General features: G+C 42.8%; 1 protein-coding gene across 2 annotated transcripts in view; it reads right to left on the minus strand.

Annotated features, from left to right (window-relative positions):
• The window catches only part of LOC145359139 (uncharacterized), a 64,167-nt gene extending 46,929 nt beyond the window's left edge, over nucleotides 1-17,238 (minus strand). The window contains exons 1-4 of one of the 2 annotated variants that reach the window (XM_080213550.1): nucleotides 17,105-17,238; nucleotides 16,941-16,987; nucleotides 8,391-8,580; nucleotides 4,215-4,314 (exon numbers count right to left, since the gene is read on the minus strand). In XM_080213550.1, coding sequence (XP_080069676.1) covers nucleotides 4,215-4,314; nucleotides 8,391-8,570 — 280 coding nt within the window. In that variant the 5' untranslated portion in view covers nucleotides 8,571-8,580; nucleotides 16,941-16,987; nucleotides 17,105-17,238. Of the gene's footprint in view, nucleotides 1-4,214; nucleotides 4,315-8,390; nucleotides 8,581-16,940; nucleotides 16,988-17,100 lie in introns of both variants that reach the window. The other variant, XM_080213551.1, reaches the window with a different exon arrangement.
• Nucleotides 17,239-20,931: the final 3,693 nt, after the last annotated feature.

A 20,931-nucleotide genomic window follows, 5' to 3' on the forward strand; every position in this document is an offset into this window, starting at 1 on the left:
AACATCTTATGTTTTTCATTAATAATGAATTAAAATCTTATTCAAAAGTCAAACAAGGGCCTTCACACCACCTCTTCACAATTCTCCATCCTTCTGTAACAGAAGTATCAAACCCCACTAATTTTACAAGCAAACTACCACAATGTTGTACTCCTGGTTAAACATACTGAATTTTTTGGTTAGTTTGGTTATTCACAACAGAAAATGTTTGCAAAACAATTAGTGTCCTTTTCCCCCTGGTTACTGACAATCCTGCCTGTGGAAGAAATGTCTCCCTAGTTATTCTTTCAAAACCTCACAAGGATGGTGTTGGGACAGCTGCATCCTGCAAGCTTGGTGTATTCGCCCTTGAGGAATGTCACCAGTTAGTGGGTGCCATTGGGCACATAGGATTGGGCTACATGTGAATCATAGGGACTTGAACAGCAAGCTTATACTGGGAACAACAAGAATAGAACTCTAGGGAAAGAACACTTCTGATATTTCCACAGATCTGGGAATTTCTCTGAAGATGCCAGTCCAACAGGAAGGGAGGCGTTGCTCACTTTGGTTCTTGGAGATAAAGATAAGCCAATTGGATCCAGTGTCAGTGGAAGAATATTTAGGGGACAACGATCCTTGTATCATAAGGTTTGGGCTGACTGTGCAAAAGAACATAGAACAATCCAGAGTAAGAATAACTAATGGGGGAAAAGCCAACTTCAGAGAGAGTAAGAAGAGATCGGAACCAAATAAATTGGAGTCAGAGGTTGGCAGTAAACATGGTAGGTGTACAAAGGGATACCTTCAAAGAAGAGATAGCTTGTGAAAAGTCAAAGTATAATCCCTCAAAAGGAAAAGGTAGAACAAATAAGTCCAGAGATCCCCCAGACAACAAAATAAATAGAAATTAAGATAAAGAGGAAAAAGGGTCAGCTCAGGAAAAATGTCAGCTAGAAAATACAACTGCGAACCAGGCTGAACATAGAAGGCTTGGAGGAAAAGTGAAAAAGCAGACAAAAGAAACAAAGAGGGAGTATGAAAAGAGACTGGCAGCCAACATAAATGGAAATCTCAAAATCTTCTATAGGCACATAAATAGTAAAATGCTGGACACGGGAGGTGATGGGGCAACTAGAGATCAAAAAACAGATTTACACAGAGGTGGAGATCACAGCCAATATACTAAATACTTTACTCTGTCTTTACAAAGGAAGAAGCTGGTATCCTTGCCATGGTGAAAAAAAGACCAGAAACCATGAGTGAACAGGGGTATCCACTGCTGCTGAAGTCTAGGCCTGATGTGTTCAAATTAGGTGACACTGACCTATTCAAGAAAGCAGATATCCTCCAAGGAGATCCATCAAAATGCCAAAAGACAGTACTGGACCAAGCAATGATCCCAGGCTAGCCATATGGACCCCCACTGACTATGGCAACGTCTGAAAGACATAACAGGCTACAGGATGAAGGCATGTAAAATCGCTGGCACCAATGCATCCCTCTGATGAACCCAATGCATTCTAAGCCCATATTGAGCAATAGGTCACGTCCTCCACCCCAGAAGCCTCAGATGAACCTGTATTTGAGGTCACCATGTCAGAGCAGCCTTCTTGAGGGTCAACCCATGGAAAGCAAATGGCCCGGATGGGGTACTCCAGATGTGCACAGATCCTGCGTGGATCAGCTGGCGGGGATATTCGCAGACATCTTCAACTTCTTTTTAAAACAATGTGACATCCCCATCTGCTTCAAGAAGGCGACCAAAACCCTGGTACCAAACAAAAGCCAAGCAGCGTGCCTTAATGACTATCATCCGGTGGCTTTGACATTTATCATTATGAAGTGTTTCGAAAGGTTAATCATGGCATGAATCAATTCTGGCCTCCCAGATTGCCTGGACCCACAATAGTTCGCCTACTGCCACGACAAGTCCACAGCAGACGCCATTTCCCTGGCCCTGCATTCAACTCTGGAACACCTAGGTAACAAAGACATCTATGTCAGACTCCTATTTATTGACTACAGCTCAGCCTTTAACACCATTATTCCTATGAAACCCATCCCCAAACTCCGCGGCCTGGGGCTCAGCTTCTCCCTCTGCGACTAGATCCTGAGCTTCTTAACCCACAGACTGCAATCGGTAACAATAGGCACCAACACAATCATCCTCAACTGGTGCCCCACAAAGCTGCGTCCTCAGTCCCTTCCTAAACTCCTTCTACACCTATGACTGTGTGGCCAAATTCCCCTCCAACACGATTTTCAAGTTTACTTATGACACCACAGTAGTGGGTCAGATCTCAAACAGTGATGAGACAGACTAAAGGAAAGAGAGAGAGAATCTGGTGAACTGGTGCAACGACAGTAATCTCTCCCTTAAAGTCATCAAAATGAAGGAGATAGTCATTGACTTTAGGAAGCATAGTGGAGAACATACCCCTGTTTACATCAATGGGAACAAAGTAGAAATGGTCAAGAGCTTCAAGTTTTTAGGTGTCCAGATCACCAACAACCTGTCCTTGTCCCGACATGCCAACACTATAGTTAAGGAAGCCCACCAATGCTTCTAATTTCTCAGAAGACTAAGGAAATTTGGCATGTCCGCTACAATGCTCACCAACATTTACAGAGGCACCATAGAAAGCATTCTTTCCGATGTTTAACAGCTTGGTATGGCTCCTGTTCTGTCCAAGACCGCAAGAAGCTACAAAGGATTGTGAACAAAGCCCAGTCCATCATACAAACCAGCCTCCCATCCATTGACTCTGTCTACACTTCCCACTGCCTCAGAAAAGTAGTCAGCATAATTAAGGACCCAATGCACCCCAAATATACTCTCTTCCACTTTCTTCCATCGGAAAAAGATACAAAAATCTGAGGTCATGTATCAGCTGACTCAAGAAAAGCTTCTTCCTTGCTGCTATCAGACTTTTGAATGGACCTACCTCGCATTAAGTTGATCTTTCTCTACACCCTAGCTATGACTGTAACACTACATTCTGTACCCCACTCCATGAGGGTATGCTTTGGATAGAGTGCAAGAAACAATACTTTTCACTGTATGTTAATACATGTCACAATATAAAATCAAATCAAAAGAAGAGGTAATTCAGATACTAGAAGGGGTTAACATTGTTACAGTGGTGGTATTGGATAGGCTGCATGTGCTAAAAGTTGATAAGGCTCTATGACAGGATGAGATGTATCCAAGGATATGGAGGGAAGAGAGAGTGGAAACTGCAGAGACGTTGGTCATAATATATTATTCTTCCTTAGTCTCAGAGGTGATGCCAAAGGACTGGAGAATTAAGCCAGTGTGCAGAAACCTCTGGAAGCAATAATTCAGGACAAAGATTATCGTCACATGGACAAATGAGTGTTAAGGGAATATAGCACGGATTTCTTATGGGAAAATTCTGCTTAACTAATTTGCTGGAGCTAGAAGAGGATTGATGAGGGCAATGCTGTGAATGTAGTGTACATGGATTTCCAAAGGCATTCAATATAGTGTAGCACAACAGACTTGTGAGCAAATTCATAGCTCATGGAATAAAAGGGAAGTAGCAGCACGGATACAGGTTTGGCTAAGTGGCAGGAAACAGAGTGTAGTAGTTAATGGATGTTTTTTGAGCTGACGGGAGGTTTATAAAGGAGTTCCCCAGGGGTCAGTGTTGGGACCCTTGCTTTCCACAATGTATACTGATGAGTTCTTGGTGTACAGGGCACTTGCAGATAATAGGAGACCTGGAAGCATTGTGATCTATGAGGAAGATGGTATGGATACATGCGTAGCAGATGAATTAAATGCAGTGAAACGTGAAGTAATTCATGTTGGTCAGAAGTACGTGGAAAGACAACATAAAATAAAGAGTACAACTCTAAAGCAGGATGTAGGAGTAGATGGGTTTAGGTGTATATTTGCATAAGTCATTGAAGGAAAGAGAGTCAGTAATAAAACACAGGCTGGAAAGTAGCACTATGTAATCTGTTCATTTGGAGAGCCAGTGTGGATACAATGGGCTCAATGGCTTCCTACAGCACTGTAATGATTCAGTAATTGCGACTTAAACTTATGATCCAGTAACACAAGTTCAAATCTCACCATGGACAGTTTGAAAACCCAAATTCAGTTTTAAAAATCTGGAAAGCAAAAGTTGGTGACCATAAAAGGAAGTTGCACAATTGCTGTAAACACCCAACTAGCTCAAAGTTCTCTGCTGCAAGAAAGTTACCTTCAAAAGTCACTTGCTGCTGTCGCTCCACCTGGTTGTCCTCCTTGGGAAGCGGGGCCCAAACAAAAGTGTGATAATCACGAGCTGTGTTCCAACCAACCTTGAATAAATGAAACATGGTGTTAAAATAATCTCACAGCAAACAGTTGTAAAAATGCATTTGGGAAAAGGAAAGAAGAATGCAAAGGTTTATTGGCAAAGACAATTATTTGCAGAAAACATCCATTTGTTACCACATCAGAACGCTGGAAATAGAAGAGACAGAGGAGGGGTGGGCAGCAGTTCAGAGAGGATTGTCCTACCTCACAAACAGATTATCTGGTGATGATTGCATTCATGTTTGTGGACTTTGCTCTGTGCTCATTCACTGCTATGTTTTATATGTTGCAATAGTGACTACACTTCCAAAGTACATCACTGACTGTAAGATATTCAGAGCCTTGGTTTAATATTTCATCTGAAAAGTAGCACCTCTGACAATACTGCACTCCGTTATTACAGCCTAGCTTACACACTCAAGGTAAATATGAAAAGGTAGATGATATACAGACAGATGTTGGTGATATGACAGACAGATGCTGAGCAAGATACTGGCAATGGATATATGATAGAGAGGGAGGGGGAGAGAGAGTCAAACTAGGTTTACAAAGTGGAGATTGATAAAAGATACACAGAATGGATAATGTGCATGGATAGATTATATTTCAAGTAAGCAGTTACAGAGCTCTGGAATTTTATTGCCAAGCCTGCCCTGGGATCAGGGTGGGCGTGGCTCACAGAATGGGATTCTCTGTTGGCCTCTTGGTGGGAGCCTTCTAATTACATCCAAACATCACAAAACAAATATACTGCAGGCTGAAAAACAAATATATAGATCCTGTAATTCCAGAGGTAACCATTTTTGACTGTGTTATATCTTACACATATTCTTACGACAGATATTAGAGATGAGGAAGTAAGTTACAGACTACATCTAAGTGCTGAAGATACTTTCACTGGAAAGGAACGCCACAATGAGTCACAGACTAGAACCTAACCAAGGTTAGGTTGCTTTATATTTAGAACAGATTGCTGCGAGCTTTGCAAGACTCCTTCCCTAATATTAAAAAATGTTTGGAAATGTTCGTTCCCATAACTGGAAAAAATTCCAAGTCTAGGAAATGTAACAGACTGAGAAAAAATATTGCTTGATGTGAAGTACACTCCTATTTTTTGCTATATTAGCTTACTTGGACAAAACAATATTTTGTAACAAATTCAACTGGGGGTTCGATGTTCCTTCTGAGCAGTGGGGACTTGAAGAGGGTTATCTTTCATTCCTGATAGTATCTGGTGAGAGTTTTATGAATTTTGGCTCAAGCGTTTCAAATCATTGGGCCATTCTTGCTCTGGTTATTGTGTTGGGACCACTGTGCGTTTATCAGAACTATTTGGTTAACTGAATCATTCATCCTTCGGTGGCAACACAGAAAGTCAATTTGATGGGACTCAGCAATAGAATATCAGGTGTAGCAATGGTGAGCTGATATCAACACGAGCTAAGGAGGAATTGTACAATTGATGTGGAGGCAAGAGAGCAGCTGAGATTATCGATCTTTGATTATTAGCCAGTTCCTCCTCCTGGGAAGTGTAGAATTGAAAGATGGGACAGAGATTGGCCATGAAGTCTGCCGGAGATAACAAAGCCTCTTTACACTGACTGACCTCAATCAGACATAAACACTGGCTGCTTGGGTGAAGTGCTGGAGATCAGCCACTGGATGCTGAACTGTACGCCAATATGAATCAATAACCAAGATGCTCTAATTGTTCTAAAGCTGGCATTAACTCAATTACAATTAACTCAATTGGGGGAAAGGCAAATTGTGCGGAGGGTGTGGAGAGTCTGCAGAAGGATCTAGATAGGCTGGGCGAATGGGCCAGGAAATGGCAAATGGAATTTAATGTTGGCAAGTGTGAGGTGGTCCACTTTGGTAGGAATAATGGTAGGAAGGACTATTACTTACGTGGCGAAAAACTGCAGCAGGCGACGGTGCAGAGGGACCTCGGGGTCCTTGTGCATGAGTCGCAAAAACCCAGCCTGCAAGTGCAGCAGGTGGTCAGGAAGGCGAATGGGATGCTGGCCTTCATAGCGAGGGGGATTGAATATAAAAGTAGGGAGGTCTTGCTGCAGCTGTATAGGGCATTGGTGAGGCCGCAGCTGGAGTACTGTGTGCAGTTTTGGGCGCCGCACCTGCGCAAGGATATTTTGGCCCTGGAGGGAGTGCAGAGGAGGTTTACTAGGCTGATACCGGAGTTGAGGGGGTTGAGCTATGAGGAGAGGCTGAATAAACTAGGCTTGTACTCGTTAGAGTTTAGAAGAATGAGGGGAGATCTCATTGAGACGTATAAGATGATGAATGGGATGGATAGGATAGAGGTGGAAAGACTCTTCCCGCTCAAAAAAGACAGTAGGACTAGGGGGCACAGCCTCAAGATAAAGGGGGGGCGGTTCAGAACGGAGTTGAGGAGGAACTTCTTCACTCAAAGGGTGGTGAATCTCTGGAATTCTCTGCCCGTTGAAGTGGTGGAGGCTGCCTCGCTAAATATTTTTAAGAAGCGGGTTGATGGGTTTTTGATAAGAGAGGGGATTAAGGGTTATGGGGAGAGGGCGGGAAAGTGGAACTGAGCCACGACAGATCAGCCATGATCTTATTGAATGGCGGGGCAGGCTCGAAGGGCCAGATGGCCTACTCCTGCTCCTATTTCTTATGTTCTTACAATAACGTGTCAGCATTCTTTTAGAAAATCTAGGAAGTGTGTTGAGGGAAGAAAATGAGGTTGATGGGGAAAATGCCTTGAGTAAGCTAATTCTGTAGTATGTAACCACTTGCCACTCAGGTGGTAGTACTCTCACCTCACAAGGCAGAAGACAAATCGTTCAAATGGACTCAAATACATAATCCTGGCTGACAGTTCAGTATGGCACGAAGTTCTGCACAGTCAGAGTCACCATCTTTCAGATGAGGTATTAGACCAAAGACTGTCTAGTGAATGTAGAAGATCCCATGGCATTATTTAAAAAAAGCACAGGGAGAACACTAGCCTCAATGAGATGAACGAGACCCTTGGGGTTTTGCAAGGAGATCCATGGGTTCTATCAGATCATCAGATTTCAGTCCAGTCGTTAAAATAATGAGTAAGCAGAAATTAATAAAAACCTTTTTTTCTGTAACATTAGTTTCATGGGTGTTGCTGATATGACTTCTTGGAAGTTAAAACTGCAAGTGCTCTCCTAATGCTGCATACCATTCTGACTTGGAATTGTTTCGCCATTCCTTTACTTAACATCCTGGAACTCTTTTCCTAACAGCAGTGAGTGTTCCTGCATTACCTTCTTTAGGGCAATTATGCATGGGCAACAAATGCTGGACTTGTTATCCCATGAAAGAACGAAAACAAAATGACATTTCCACACGTGTTTCAGGATTTTGAGGCACTATGTCTTTGGGAAGAAAGTTTAAAAGCAACTACTTAGTAAACAGAGATACTGTTTTGAAATTTTTATGTGGGATTCAAAAAAATTTTACTGGTGCTTTGGGATTTGCATTTCATCAATCTGCCTATTCATAAAAAAGGACCATTGCTCTCTGGTGAATAAATCAAATAGAAAGCAGCCTGTCACTTTCTCAAGGCAATGGAGGGTGGACAATAAATTCTAGTTGTGGATATCCACATCATAGAATCAACTGTGCAAAAGGAGGCTATTTGGCCCATCGAGCCTGCACCGACAACAACCCCACTCAGGTCCTATCCTCATAACCTAACTCCATATATTTACGCTCCTAATTCCTTGACACTAAGGGGCAATTTAGCATGGCCAATCAGCCTAACCTGCACATCTTTGGATTGTGGGAGGAAACCGGAGCAACCGGAGGAAACCCGTGCACACAATGGGCAAACTCCACACAGACGGTGACCCAAGGCCAGAACTGAACCTGGTTCTCTGGTGCTGTGAGGCAGCAGTGCTAACCACTGTGCCACTGTACTGTCCCTGCAATTAAATTTAAAATTTGTTTTATTGTACACAATTACTGGATTTTTCTTGGTGTTTCAAAGGGAGTATCCCAATATCTTGCGTATTTTTTATTGAAAAGCACAAAGTCATGAGCTTGATCGTCTAAGAACAAAACCTACCTTAAAAATTCCAATCCAGTCCTTTGAATGGGCAACGATCCTGGGTGTAAGTGTGTAGTTGCATTTCACAGGAACGTCTGTCATGTACACCTTTTCCACATTGACAAAGATAACCTGGGCGAAGGTGCTGGAATACAGTGATGAGGTTTCGGTCTGTGATTCTTCTTGATTTTCATTCATGGTGCTCAGCCTGAAGGAATACAGGAAAAGTAGTGTTTATTGACAGGACGTTACTACTTCCTTGGACAGGTGGCAGGATTCTGTGGTAGGAAGCAGGGCACAAAAATAACACAAGAAAAAGGGCAGCATGTGGCAGTGGTTAGCACTGCTGCCTCATAGCTCCAGGGATCCGGGATACTCCCTCTGAAATACCAAGAAAAATCCAGTGATTGCGTACAATAAAACAAATTTTAAATTTAATTGCAGGGACAGTACAGTGGCACAGTGGTTAGCACTGCTGCTTCACAGCGCCAGAGAACCGGGTTCAATTCTGGCCTTGGGTCACTGTCTGTGTGGAATTTGCACATTCTCCCCATGTCTGCATGGGTTTCCTCCAGGTTCTCTGGTCTCCTCCCACAGAGCAATGATGTGTAGTTTACGTGGATTGGCCATGCTAGATTGCCCCTTAGTGCCAGGGGGACTAGCAGATTAAATATGTGGTGCCAGGGGATTGGGCCCTGGTGGGATTGTTGTTGGTGCAGGCTCAATGGGCCAAATGGCCTCCTTCTGCACTGTAGGAATTCTAACATTCTAACTTGTGGAAAGTTCTTAAGTTGATTCTATATAATGTTCTGACACAACGCTTTGAAAATCAGCACCTGTATTAGACAGTACACAGGCCTTGGTATTTATACTCTGTAGCTTGCAATTTGCATCTACAAACTAACCCAGAAATATTGTGAGCTATTAATGAAATTAAAGTGTGAAATGGAATGTTTCTGTAGTTAGTCAGATGATAACAACATGATTGAAGATTCAGAGGGGAAGTGAGGTCAGATAAAAGAAGGAAGTAGTAAATGCAATAATATTTCAACAGGATTAGTTTCAATTCAAATAATAAAAGTGGGGAACTACATGTAACATGAATGACTAATTGTTCTGGGGCAAAGTTCACACAAGCATCCTAATGACTATTAATTATGATCACAATCACGTCAGCAATTCCAAATTTTACTGAGTAAGTTTTCATTTAACAAAAACTTGCATTGCTATAGCACCACTGACACAGTAAAATGCCCCACAATGCATCACTGGAAGGTGTCAAAAAAAAAACAAACTGACATCAAGTCACAGAAGAACACATTAGGACAAATTACCAAAGAGATTTTAAGGAACATCTGAAAGGAGGAAAGAGAAGTGGAGACATTTAAGGGAGAGATTTCCTGAATTTAAGGAATAAGTGGCTGAAGGGACAACTGCCGATAGCAGAGCGATAGATACTGGGAAAAGCAAGGCCTAGAATTTGAGGATTGCAGAGATCTTGGAGGGTTGAAGGGCTGGAGACGTTCATAGAGATAGGGAGGGGCAAAGGTCAAAGGATCAAAGAAAATAGGAGCAGAAGTGGGCCATTCAGCCCTTTGAGCATGTTCTATCAGTTACTATTCAACAAATGATCCTGCCTTCCCCTCCAAATCCTTTGATTCTCTTCACCCCAAAGCTATATCTAAGTCCTTCTTGAAAACACACAACATATTTTGGCCTCAAGTACTTCCGGAGGTAGCAAACTGCACAACTTTACCACTCTCTGGGTGAAGAAATTTCTCCTTATCTCAGTCCTAAAAGTTTACCTCATATCCTTAGACTATGACCATTGGTCCTGGATACCCCCAACATTGGTCACACCCTTCCTGCATCTACCATGTCTAGTCCTATTAGATACTTATGGGTTTCTATGAGATCTCCCCTCCTCATTCTTCTAAACTCCAGCGAACACAATCTAAATCAACTCAATTTCTACTCCTACATCAGTCCTGCCATCCCAGGAATCAATCCGGTAAAACCTTTGCTGCACTCCCTTGAGTGTAAGAACATCCTGTCTCAGAAAAGGAGAGCAAAAACTGCACACAATATCCCAGGTGTGGCCTCACTAAGGCCCTGTATAATTGCAGCAAGACATCCCTGCTCCTGTACTTGATCCTCTCGTTATGAAGGCCAACATACCATTTGCCTTCTTTATCACCTGCTGTATCTGCATGCTTACCTTCAGTGAATGTGTACAAGGACGCCCAGGTCTCGTTGAAAATTTCCCTCTCATAATTTGTAGCTAAATAATAATCTGTCTTCTCTTTTTCTAACAAAGTGGATAACCTCACATTTATCCACATTATGTTGAATCTGCCACGTATATGGCCACTCACTGAGCTTGCCCCACTGAAGCATCTCCGCATACTCCCAGCAGTCCACCCTCTCACCCATCTTATTTCAAGATATTATATTTAGTTGCCTCATCTAAATCATTAATATACAGTGTGAATAACCGGGATCACAGCACAGATCCCTGCAGTATCCCACTAGTTACTGCCTGCCATTTGGAAAATTATCCATTTATTCCTACTCTTTGTTTCTTGTCTGCCAGCCAGTTTTCTATCCATCTCAATACACTACCCCAATCCCGTGCGTTTAATTTTACACACTAATCTCTTACTTGGGGCTTTGTTGAATTCCTTCCGAAACGCTAAATAAACCAGATCCACTGACTCCCCATCATCAAGTTTACTACTTGCATCCTTGAAGAATTCCAGTGGATTTGTCAAGCATGATTTCCCTTTTATATATCCATGCTGACTCTGATTCTACCACTGGTTACCACATGCTCTGCTAACGGACTCTAAAACTTTCCCCACTACCGACTTCAGGCTTACTGGTCTATAATTCCCTATTTCCTCTCTACCACACTTTTTAAATAGTGGGCCCAACCCTCCAATCATCAGGGACTGTTCCAGAGTCTATAGAATCTTGGAAGATGACCACCAATGCATCCACTATTTCTTGGGTCACTTTCTTAAGACATAAATTAGCAGGCCCTGGGGACTTAGCCGCCTTCAATCTCATCAATTTGAAGATGAAGAATCTAATATGGATTTGCTTCAGTTCATCCTACTCACTAAACCTGGTATTCCCCAACATTTATGGAATGTTATTTGCGCCCTCCTTTGCGAAGACAGAACTGAAGTATGTCATCCAATTCTTTGTTTCCCTATTATAAATTTCCCTGTTTCTGGGATCTACCTTTGTCATCACCATCTTCTTTCTCTTCACAAACCTATAGAAACTTTTACAGTACTCATATTCTATTTTCTCCTTCTTAATCAATCCCTGGGTCCACCTTGGCTGAAATGGTGAACTGTAATAAATGGCTGAACATTGACACAACACACAAAACAAGAACAGGCCATGTGGCCCTTTGAGCCTGTCCTGCATTTCAAGGTCATAGCTGGTCTTCTACCTCAACTCCACCTGCCCCAAATCCGTTCATTCTCTGGTATTCAAGAATCTATTGATCTTCATCTTGAAAATACTGAGCACGCATGCCTCTCTGACCTTGATAATTCAAAAGATTTGCAACCCTTTGAATGAAGAAGTTTCTCATCCAGTCTGGCTCCTGCTCTGACCAAGACTGTAAGAGGGTTGTGAATGACGCAAACCAAGCTCCCAACCATTGACACTGTCTACACTTCCCACTGCCTCAGCAAAGCAACCAGCATAATTAAGGACCCCATGCATCCCAGACATTCTCTCTTCCACCTTCTTCCATGGGGAAAAAGATACAAAAATCTGAGGACACGTACAAACCGTCTCAAGAACAACTTCTTCCCTGCTGCTGTCAGACTTTTAAGAACATAAGAACATAAGAAATAGGAGCAGGAGTAGGCCATCCAGCCCTTCGAGCCTGCCCCGCCATTCAATAAGATCATGACTCATCTGTCGTGTCTCAGTTCCACATTCCCGCCCTCTCCCCATAACCCTTAATCCCCTCTCTTATCAAGAACCCATCAACCCGCTTCTTAAAAATATTTAGCGAGGCAGCCTCCACCACTTCAACGGGCAGAGAATTCCAGAGATTCACCACCCTTTGAGTGAAGAAGTTCCTCCTCAACTCCGTTCTAAACCTCCTCTTTATCTTTTGAATGGACTTACCTTAAGTTGATCTTTCACAACACCCTAGCTATGACTGTAACACTACATTCTGCACTCTCTTGTTTCCTTCTCTATGAATGTTATGCTCTGTCTGTATAGTGCGAACAAACAATACATTTCACTGTATACTAATACATGTGACAATGATAAATCAAATCAAAATCACACCATTCTGTTCTCTATGGATGCTGCAGGTTGCTTCTTCATGCCAAGCTTAAAAGTCTGCACCTGTTGTTCATCCAACCCATTCGACGACAGGTGATTGAATGCTGTCCTAATATCCTTGATTCCTTTGGAAAGCATCAAGGTCTGAAACTCAGTGCCAGTAAAGGCAGTGCCATTGTCATAAACCTGGACTTCAGGTATGCCATGCGTGCAGAAACTTTGTCATGAAGCGAAGCTCACACCATGTAGCTTCAATCATTTGGAGTGCACATCGACATAATTAAGATAATTGAACCCAGAAAAAGATCGAGTGAACCCACATGCACTTGCACACTGGGCCTTCCAAACAATTTCCACGGATGTAGGGAAGAGTTTTTGGTTTAACTCACATTATCCGACCAAGTCAGTAATGTTGCATCAAGACTGGCACCATACACAGCTCCTGGCTAGAATTGTCATCTTCAAAATCCCAGGGTGGCCGGAGCATAAATCCTTCACACTCAGACATCGCCCTGAGCGAGGGGCAACTACATGGGAATCCCAGAGGATGACATCATCCTCAACACTGAACTCGTCTTTCTTCTTCAGGCAAGATTTCATTTAATCTGAGGACTGTCCCCTGAAACCCCCACATAATATCTTAATTTAGATGGGACTTGGTTTTTTTTTTGTCCAGGTCATGATTTGCCTTGCAGATACCTGCAAGGTGTCCAAAAAGCTGAGGATCATTAAGGGTTTGTGGGTAAGGGCAGACGACTCAGTATCCTGACATTAGCTATCTGGATCTCAGGGAGCTGCTCTAGGAGATATTCATAAGCAGCCAGTAACAAGGGCCAACACTGTGTCCGGCTGGAGGCCATGGAGGGTACTGCCTTGTCTTTAAAAAATCCCAGCAATGGTTTATGACTAGTGAATACGATAAAGCATCTACTACAGACTTACTACCAACCCCTCTTTCCTGATCTGGGAATACCTCTGTTCAGCATCCAAGAGAGAGTCCTAGGTGCATACGCAGTAGACTTCTCAGTTCCACCTTTCTAGTGGTGTGCCAGTACCACCCCAACCACAAAGGAAGGCGTCGCATGTCAGGATGAGGTCCTTTTAAAATCAAAATGGGCCAATAAATTAGAGGACAACAGTTTCTGTTTAATACTGCTGAAAGCCTCCAGCTGCAGCGCCTCCAAAAGACCATGTTTGATGTTTCCGAGGTAGGGTATGCAAGAGGACCAGTAAGGAAAGCAAATCTGGAATACATTTCCCATAATAATTTACTAACCTCAGGAAGGATTTTGTTTCCGTGGGGTTCCTTGGAGTTGGAAGGCAAAATTTCCCTGTTCAGGCATTGCCTGACCCCTGAGAATCGCCCCAAAACATTGTCCAGGTCTCCTTAATAGCCCTTACCTCGTCCTCCATCAGATGGAAGGCCCTTGCCATCAACCCAATAGCCCAAATAGGTCACTGCATTTGCTTGGAAGACACACTTTCCCTTTTCAGGTGTAGCCTGACCTGTAAGGCCTCATCCAGGTTTGCTAGATTCATAGATTCCTACAGTGCAGAAGTAGGCCATTTGGCCCATCGAGTCTGCACCGACCACAATCCCACCAAGGTTCTTATCCCCATAACCTCATGCATATACCCTAGCTAGTTCCTCTAACACTGAGGGGCAATTTAGCATTGTCAATCCACCTAACACGCACATCTTTGGAGTGTGGGGGAAACTGGAGCACTCAGAGGAAACCTATGCAAACATGGGAGAATGTGCAAACTCCACACAGACAGTGACCCAAGCCGGGAATCGAACCCAGGTCTCTGGCACTATGAGGCAGCAGTGCTAACCACTGTGCCACCGTGCTGCCCAGTGTTCCTTAGTTCCTGTGACCAAGACACTGTCCAGTTTTACCACTACCTGAGGTAATCCTTGGATTATGTTCCCCATGACCCATTGAAAAATGGGGCCTGCAGACAAGATTCTGAAGGTGAGTATATTCGTATTAACCTTTGTGCCTATTATCACATACTTCCAGGAATACTCGTCTAATTTAAGTTGAAGATACGCATGAATCATATTCAACTTAGAAAACGCCTGACCACCTGGTGTACAGGTCTTCAATCTATGGCACGGGGTATCTGTAAAGTTTAGAAATCCAGTTGACAGTAAGCTTATAGACTCCGATTTATCTGACTTGAGGACAGGAATAACAGTTATGGCCCACTCTGTGAATTGTATGGCCTTATTATGCCCAGCTTTTCCAGACATTCCAGTTCTGACTCTACTTTTTCCAAGTGAATATGGAACTGGTCTCACTCTAAAGTACTAAGATGTAATATTGGGGCTGACATAAATCTTAGTGTCCCTTATTTTTCCAAGTCTTTCCTGGAAAACTTCAGGCTATTTATTGATGATTTTGTACAGTCCTCTGTGCCCAATCTGAAGATTTCTAGCCAGTTCAGTCTGATATATCAGAACCAATCTCTCCTCATAAGGCTTCTAAGCTCAGGAGCTGTATATCAGCTTGGAGGCAATCATAAATAGATCTGCTTCCTAATAACAAAGGCCACAGTCTCCATGTCCACTTCCATTTTTAATGTGACCATTTTACTAACAACTCCACCATACAGGGGCAACCTTTGTCATGGAGATACAATTTAATTGCAAGAAGATACGAAGGCCAGGCTGGCCACCTACATGGGGCAAATCATTACTGATAAGGGCACCACAGTGACCTTATCGACTTACAGGCAGCAATCAACTCAACTTCCACTCATCGTTGTATGGGGATAGAGGTGGCTTGAATTCACAGTGCTCTGCCAATTTTCATAGCCTAGTCAGAATTTCAGTGACAGGTTCCCCAGTGATTTGCCGTGCTATGTTAAAGTGGTATCACTAGAGTATTGTGGAAGGTTTGTGTTCATAATAGCCTTTTTTAACAAGCTCATACTTGACCCTTGCTGCTGCCAGCCCTCCAGCGCCTGTATGGTGTTGGTCTTTGTCGTCCTCCTCCTCTTCCTCCTCCCCCAAGCCCACCGATTCATTACTGGTTTTGGGAGTAAGAGGCAGCCAGGTAGGTCAGGCTGAAGGTCAGGATCCACATGCTGTGCTACTCTCTGCTCCTTGTTCCCCTCAATATTGTTAGCCAAAAACAAAACACATCCACTTCACGTATTGGGCCCAGTCTTCTATACTTGCAACTCTAGTCAAGTTTACCAAATAGAAGCATTCTTCTTATCAGAGGACTACTTGTCTCAACAGTAAAGGTTGTCCAACAAGATGAAAAAACTCATTTTACTTCTCGTCGCCAATGTGATAATCTCATTAAGACAAGTCTTATGTCACCAACACTCATTATTTACAATGTATATAAAGTATCATTCCTGTGGTTACAGTGTACAGGTCAAGACCCAGAGTCCTGCGACTGCCCACCTGAGTGTAGCCAGCTGTTTTAAACCCTCCCACTGTCCCTTCCTTATTGGGCAAGTCTCCACTTGCTTATTAGGGGAGCTTGTGCTCTATGAAGCCTACAGGGAGATCTATTGGCGATCCTGTGGCCATTTTAACACAGTCCTTCTTTTTGTTAATTTGTGATACAGAAGGTGGTGGTGAGCTGCCTTCTTGAATCACTGCAGTCCATGTGCTGTGGGTTAAGCCAAAATGACAAACTCCTTATTCTGACATTATGAACTGTGTTGTAGATTCCATAGTCTGGAAAAACATCCTTCCGGCATCGGACGAGTCAAGTTCCATCAAATTTTACATGTTTCAATAACATCACCTCTCACTCTTTCAAACTCGTGGGAACAAATTCAGTCCCTCATCTGAGGGGGCCAGTCTAATCAACATGCATTGCAGTCTCTCGAAGACAAGTACACCCTTCATAAGGCACGCAGAGCAAAATGGCAATGAGTTCTCCAAATGTGGCCCTGTAATCTTGTACTCCAAACCCCTTTATAGTAAAACCATCAGGAGAGACCAAATTAACTGGGAACCAGGAATCTCTAAGCAACAAAATTGTAGCCCCACTAACCAGCCAACACCTTACAATGGGAATGAAGCAAAAAATAGAACATTTAACAACAAGTTGGAACTTATCATAAACTGGTCTTTTTTTTAATAAAAGAAACCCACATCACAGCTGTACCTGGGCTAGGACAGATTCAAAGCTCATATTTTACCTGCTTCTCAACATCATACATAAAGTTATCATCAGTAACAATATCACCCAGAGAATAAAATCTTTGTAACAAACTTACCGGAGTAAAGACTTCTAAACAGAGCTGAGTGACACCAGGATTAAAAACTGAAAGTAAAAAGGGAGAATCTTTAAGATGCAGCTACGCACTTACACATCATCAAGCTTAAAGTTCAACTAAATCTTAGAAAAAGGGAGGGGAAAACTTTAAAAAAAACCACAAACTTTTCTGCCGCTGGCCCAGGTTTTATTTTAATTTATTTCAAAAGCTGCAAAGGTTTTACTTGATGAGACACCGACTCCGTCACAAAACAGCAACCAGCGCAAAGTCACAACCACTGCCTGGCCCGCTGCACGCTGGGAGTTGTAGTTATTTCCGCCTCCGCTTTCCTCCGGCGACTGCGCAAACTCGGAGCCGGAGAACTACAATTCCCAAGAGTCTCCGCGCTGTTGTTGCTTTCTCTCCTAAGTTAAAGTGAAACTTGAGCCTTTTGCTGGGAAATGAAAGCGAAGGCGCTTTTATAATCCCTCCTGCCTCACCCAACTTGTCTGATTTTAACTATGCAAAAACGAACGAAAGGAAATTGAGTTTTTCTAAACAAGTTTTTGAAAGTATTTTAGAACATATGGAATAGCAGGAATAGTCTAAACGCCCCCTCGCATTTTTGTGCCTGACTTCCTCCTCTGAAATACCAGAAATTTGTCCATCACAGTCTTTATATATATTTGGCATGTCCACAACCTTATGGAATAGAAAATTCCAAAAATTCACAACCCTGTCAGTGAAGAAATTTATCCTCATCTAAGTCCTTTTCCTGAAACTGTGCTCCCACGTTCTGGATTTCCCCAGTCTGACAACACCTGGTTTAAGTTGTCATCATTTACCCCAGTCCAACGCCACATCGGGTTTCCCCAGTCAGAGGAAAGTCCATCAAACTCCCTCAGAATTTTTTTATGTTTCAATGAGCTCGCCTCTCATTCTTTTAAACGCCAGCGAATTTAGGCCCAATTCTCTCAGCCTCTCACCACAGAACAACTTCCCATGGACCAATCTGGTGAACATAGTCTGCACCACCTCCTATGCAAGTATATCCTTCCTTACATATTGAAATGCAAACTGCACACAATTTTCCAGATGCTGTCTTAATAAAGCCCTGTACAATTGTAGCAAGACTTTGCGCTCCAGTTCTCTTGCAATAAAGGCCTCATTCCAGTAGTCTTTCTAACTGTTTGCTGTACCTGCATGCTAATGTTTTGTGTTATTTGTATGAGTACAATCAAAAGTATGTTACAGTATGTTGTGTGAAGAAATTTCTTTCCATCTGAGTCCTCACTGTCCAACCCCTTGTCTAAGGCTATGCCCCCCTAGCTTGAGATTCCCTACCAGTGGGTAAAACCTCTCAGCATGTACCCTGTCAAGCCTTCTCAGAATATTATATATTTCAATTAGATCACTTCTCATTCCTTTAAACTGAGGAGAATATAGGCCCAATTTACTTGTTCAACAACAGCACAGGTATCAACCTGAAATGTACCTGCTGTTCTTCGAATTTGTGCCTGTGATCTTTTACATTCACCTGAGAGGGGATCTAAGGTTAATAGTATAAGAAGTATCTCAGCTGAATGATAGCAGCTCCAACAGCGCAGCATTCCCCTGGTATTATAGTGGGACTGTCAGCTTAGATTTTGTGCTGAAGGCTCTGTGGCAATGCCTGAACGTCCAACCTTCTGACTTGGGGCACAGCTGCCAGGGGGGAAAGTGAGCACAAAGAGGCAAAATTTAACATCAAGATGTCTCCAGTTTGGGGGCCAGTGTAGGTTTGTGAATACAGGGATGATGAACAACTAGCACTCGGCATGAATTTGGATCAGGGCAGCTGAGTATTAAGCGCGTTTCTGTTTATGGTGCTGGGTGGGTGGTCAGTCAGGAGAGTATTCAAAACTGGTTGGAAAATATTTGTATGAGTGGCGCATTGAAAATATTTATGAGTTTTCATGGCTGCAGAATCTTATTATTAAAAACCCAGATACTAATGTATGGACTGTATCCAGGGCTTTCTACCTGTCTCTCTGTGACCCTATCAAGGGGGAGATAGCAGCTTGTCTTTGAGTTAGCCAGATTTACATAACAAATGTAATTAGATAGATGGGACAAGTCAGCAGCGTGAGAGAGAAATGCTCACGGGTTGAGTCCGAAACAGCTGGATAGTATGTTTTGTGACTGTGGCCTACTCTCGGGAGTGTGTCAGCTGTTTCCAATAACCCTGCCAGCCAGCAGCTCCGACAGCCAGAGACCGTCTCAGAACGCACAGCCAGAAAAACAGGAGACTGCCAGAGGTCAAGGAACTGTCAAGCGGGTGATTTACAAAGAAAAATTTGAGAAGAAGATTTACATATCAGTGTTTTAACCACCAGAGATTCCTCCATCTGTACTCCATGGTGCTATCACACCCCCCAGCCCCCACTCTGCTCAGCCCCACGAGTATTGCCCAACAGATGTTGGAAGGGGCTTATTTGAAAGCATAGGGGAATATCTGAAGTGTGCGACCACCATCAGATAGCAAGAATATTTCCACATATTGTACAGAATGGCAGAACACACAGCACAGAAACAGGCTTCTCAGCCCAAATAATCTATGCTGGTGCTTGAGCTCCATGCAGGTATCCTCCCACCCCTCTTTATCTCATGTTTTCACATATCTTTCCATTCCTTTCCCCCATGTGTTCATACTCTTTCCCCTTAAAGATATTATGCAATTCACCTCAATTGCTCATTGAACTAGAATGGTCACAGCACAAAAAGAGTCCATTTGGCCCCTTGATTCTGTGCCTTTTGATGATTCTTCTGCAAATCCATCATCCATGAATATTTCAAATTTTAACCACTCTCTGAGTAATGAATCTTCTCCTGAATTCTTTATTGGGTTTATTTGTGACTGCTTTACATTTAAGGCAACAATGAAGATTTCTTGTGTATTCCATGCAAAAGAAACAACTCATCTGAAGGATTAAAAAATGAACCCGTCAGTTCTGGGGCAGCCCAGACTCAATTTTAATGTTGACTTTTTTCCCCCCATCTTTCTTGTCATTGTACTGTCATATACGGAACCTGTTCGAGCTGTCCTGTATCTGCTAGGTACTACGGTTCCAGTGCTATGCGATTGTCCCTGTTAACACTGTGTGTCATCAGGTGTATCCATCACAAATGCAGTTTTTAATTAGTCATAAGCCTGATTCTCACTCGGTCACCAGCCCTCTACAATTACTGGGAAAGCAACAGAAGGTGGCCATTCAGCCCATTCTGGCATTCACTGAGGTCATGGATGATAGTACACCAAATCCATCTGGCTTAGCTTCTATTCCTTAGTACCCACGGTAAACACAAACCCACCAATCCTGGATTTAAAATTATTAATTAAGCTGACCTCTAATGCTTTTTGTGGGAGAGGATTCCATGTTCTATCCATCACTTATATGAAGATGTGCTCCCTAACTTCACTTCTGAATGGCCTAACTCTGATTTTAAGGTTACGTCCCCTTATTCTGAACTCCCTCAGCAACATGAACATATTTCTATCTTATCAATTTCTATCAAAATGCTAAAAAGGCACAGTTAACTCACTCTTTAATCTTTATATTCCACAGACTACAAGCTTAGTTTACATAAGAACATAGGACTCAGGAGCAGGAGTAGGCTATTGAATCCTACAGAGCTGCCCCACCATTCAAAAGATCATAGCTGATCGTGTTGTGGCCTTCCTTACGTTTACATTCCTTGCAATAAACACCAACATTCAGTTTGCTTTCTTAATCACTTGCTGTATCTACTAACTATTCTTTAGCAATTCATGCACCATGACACCCAGATCCCTCTGCACCACTGAGTTCTGAAATTGCTCTGCATTTAAATAGTATACTGCTTTCTAATCTGCCTCTTGAAATTGACAAATTCACATTTCCCATAGCATACTCTGGGTGGGAATCTCCGATTTCATCCATGCCCACCCTGCCAAAGTGAGAATGGAGAATTTGGCATTCTAGCCAAACCTCCA

This window comes from Carcharhinus amblyrhynchos, chromosome 27, assembly GCF_965287045.1.
Source record: "Carcharhinus amblyrhynchos chromosome 27, sCarAmb.v2.hapA, whole genome shotgun sequence".
Taxonomy (NCBI): domain Eukaryota; kingdom Metazoa; phylum Chordata; class Chondrichthyes; order Carcharhiniformes; family Carcharhinidae; genus Carcharhinus; species Carcharhinus amblyrhynchos.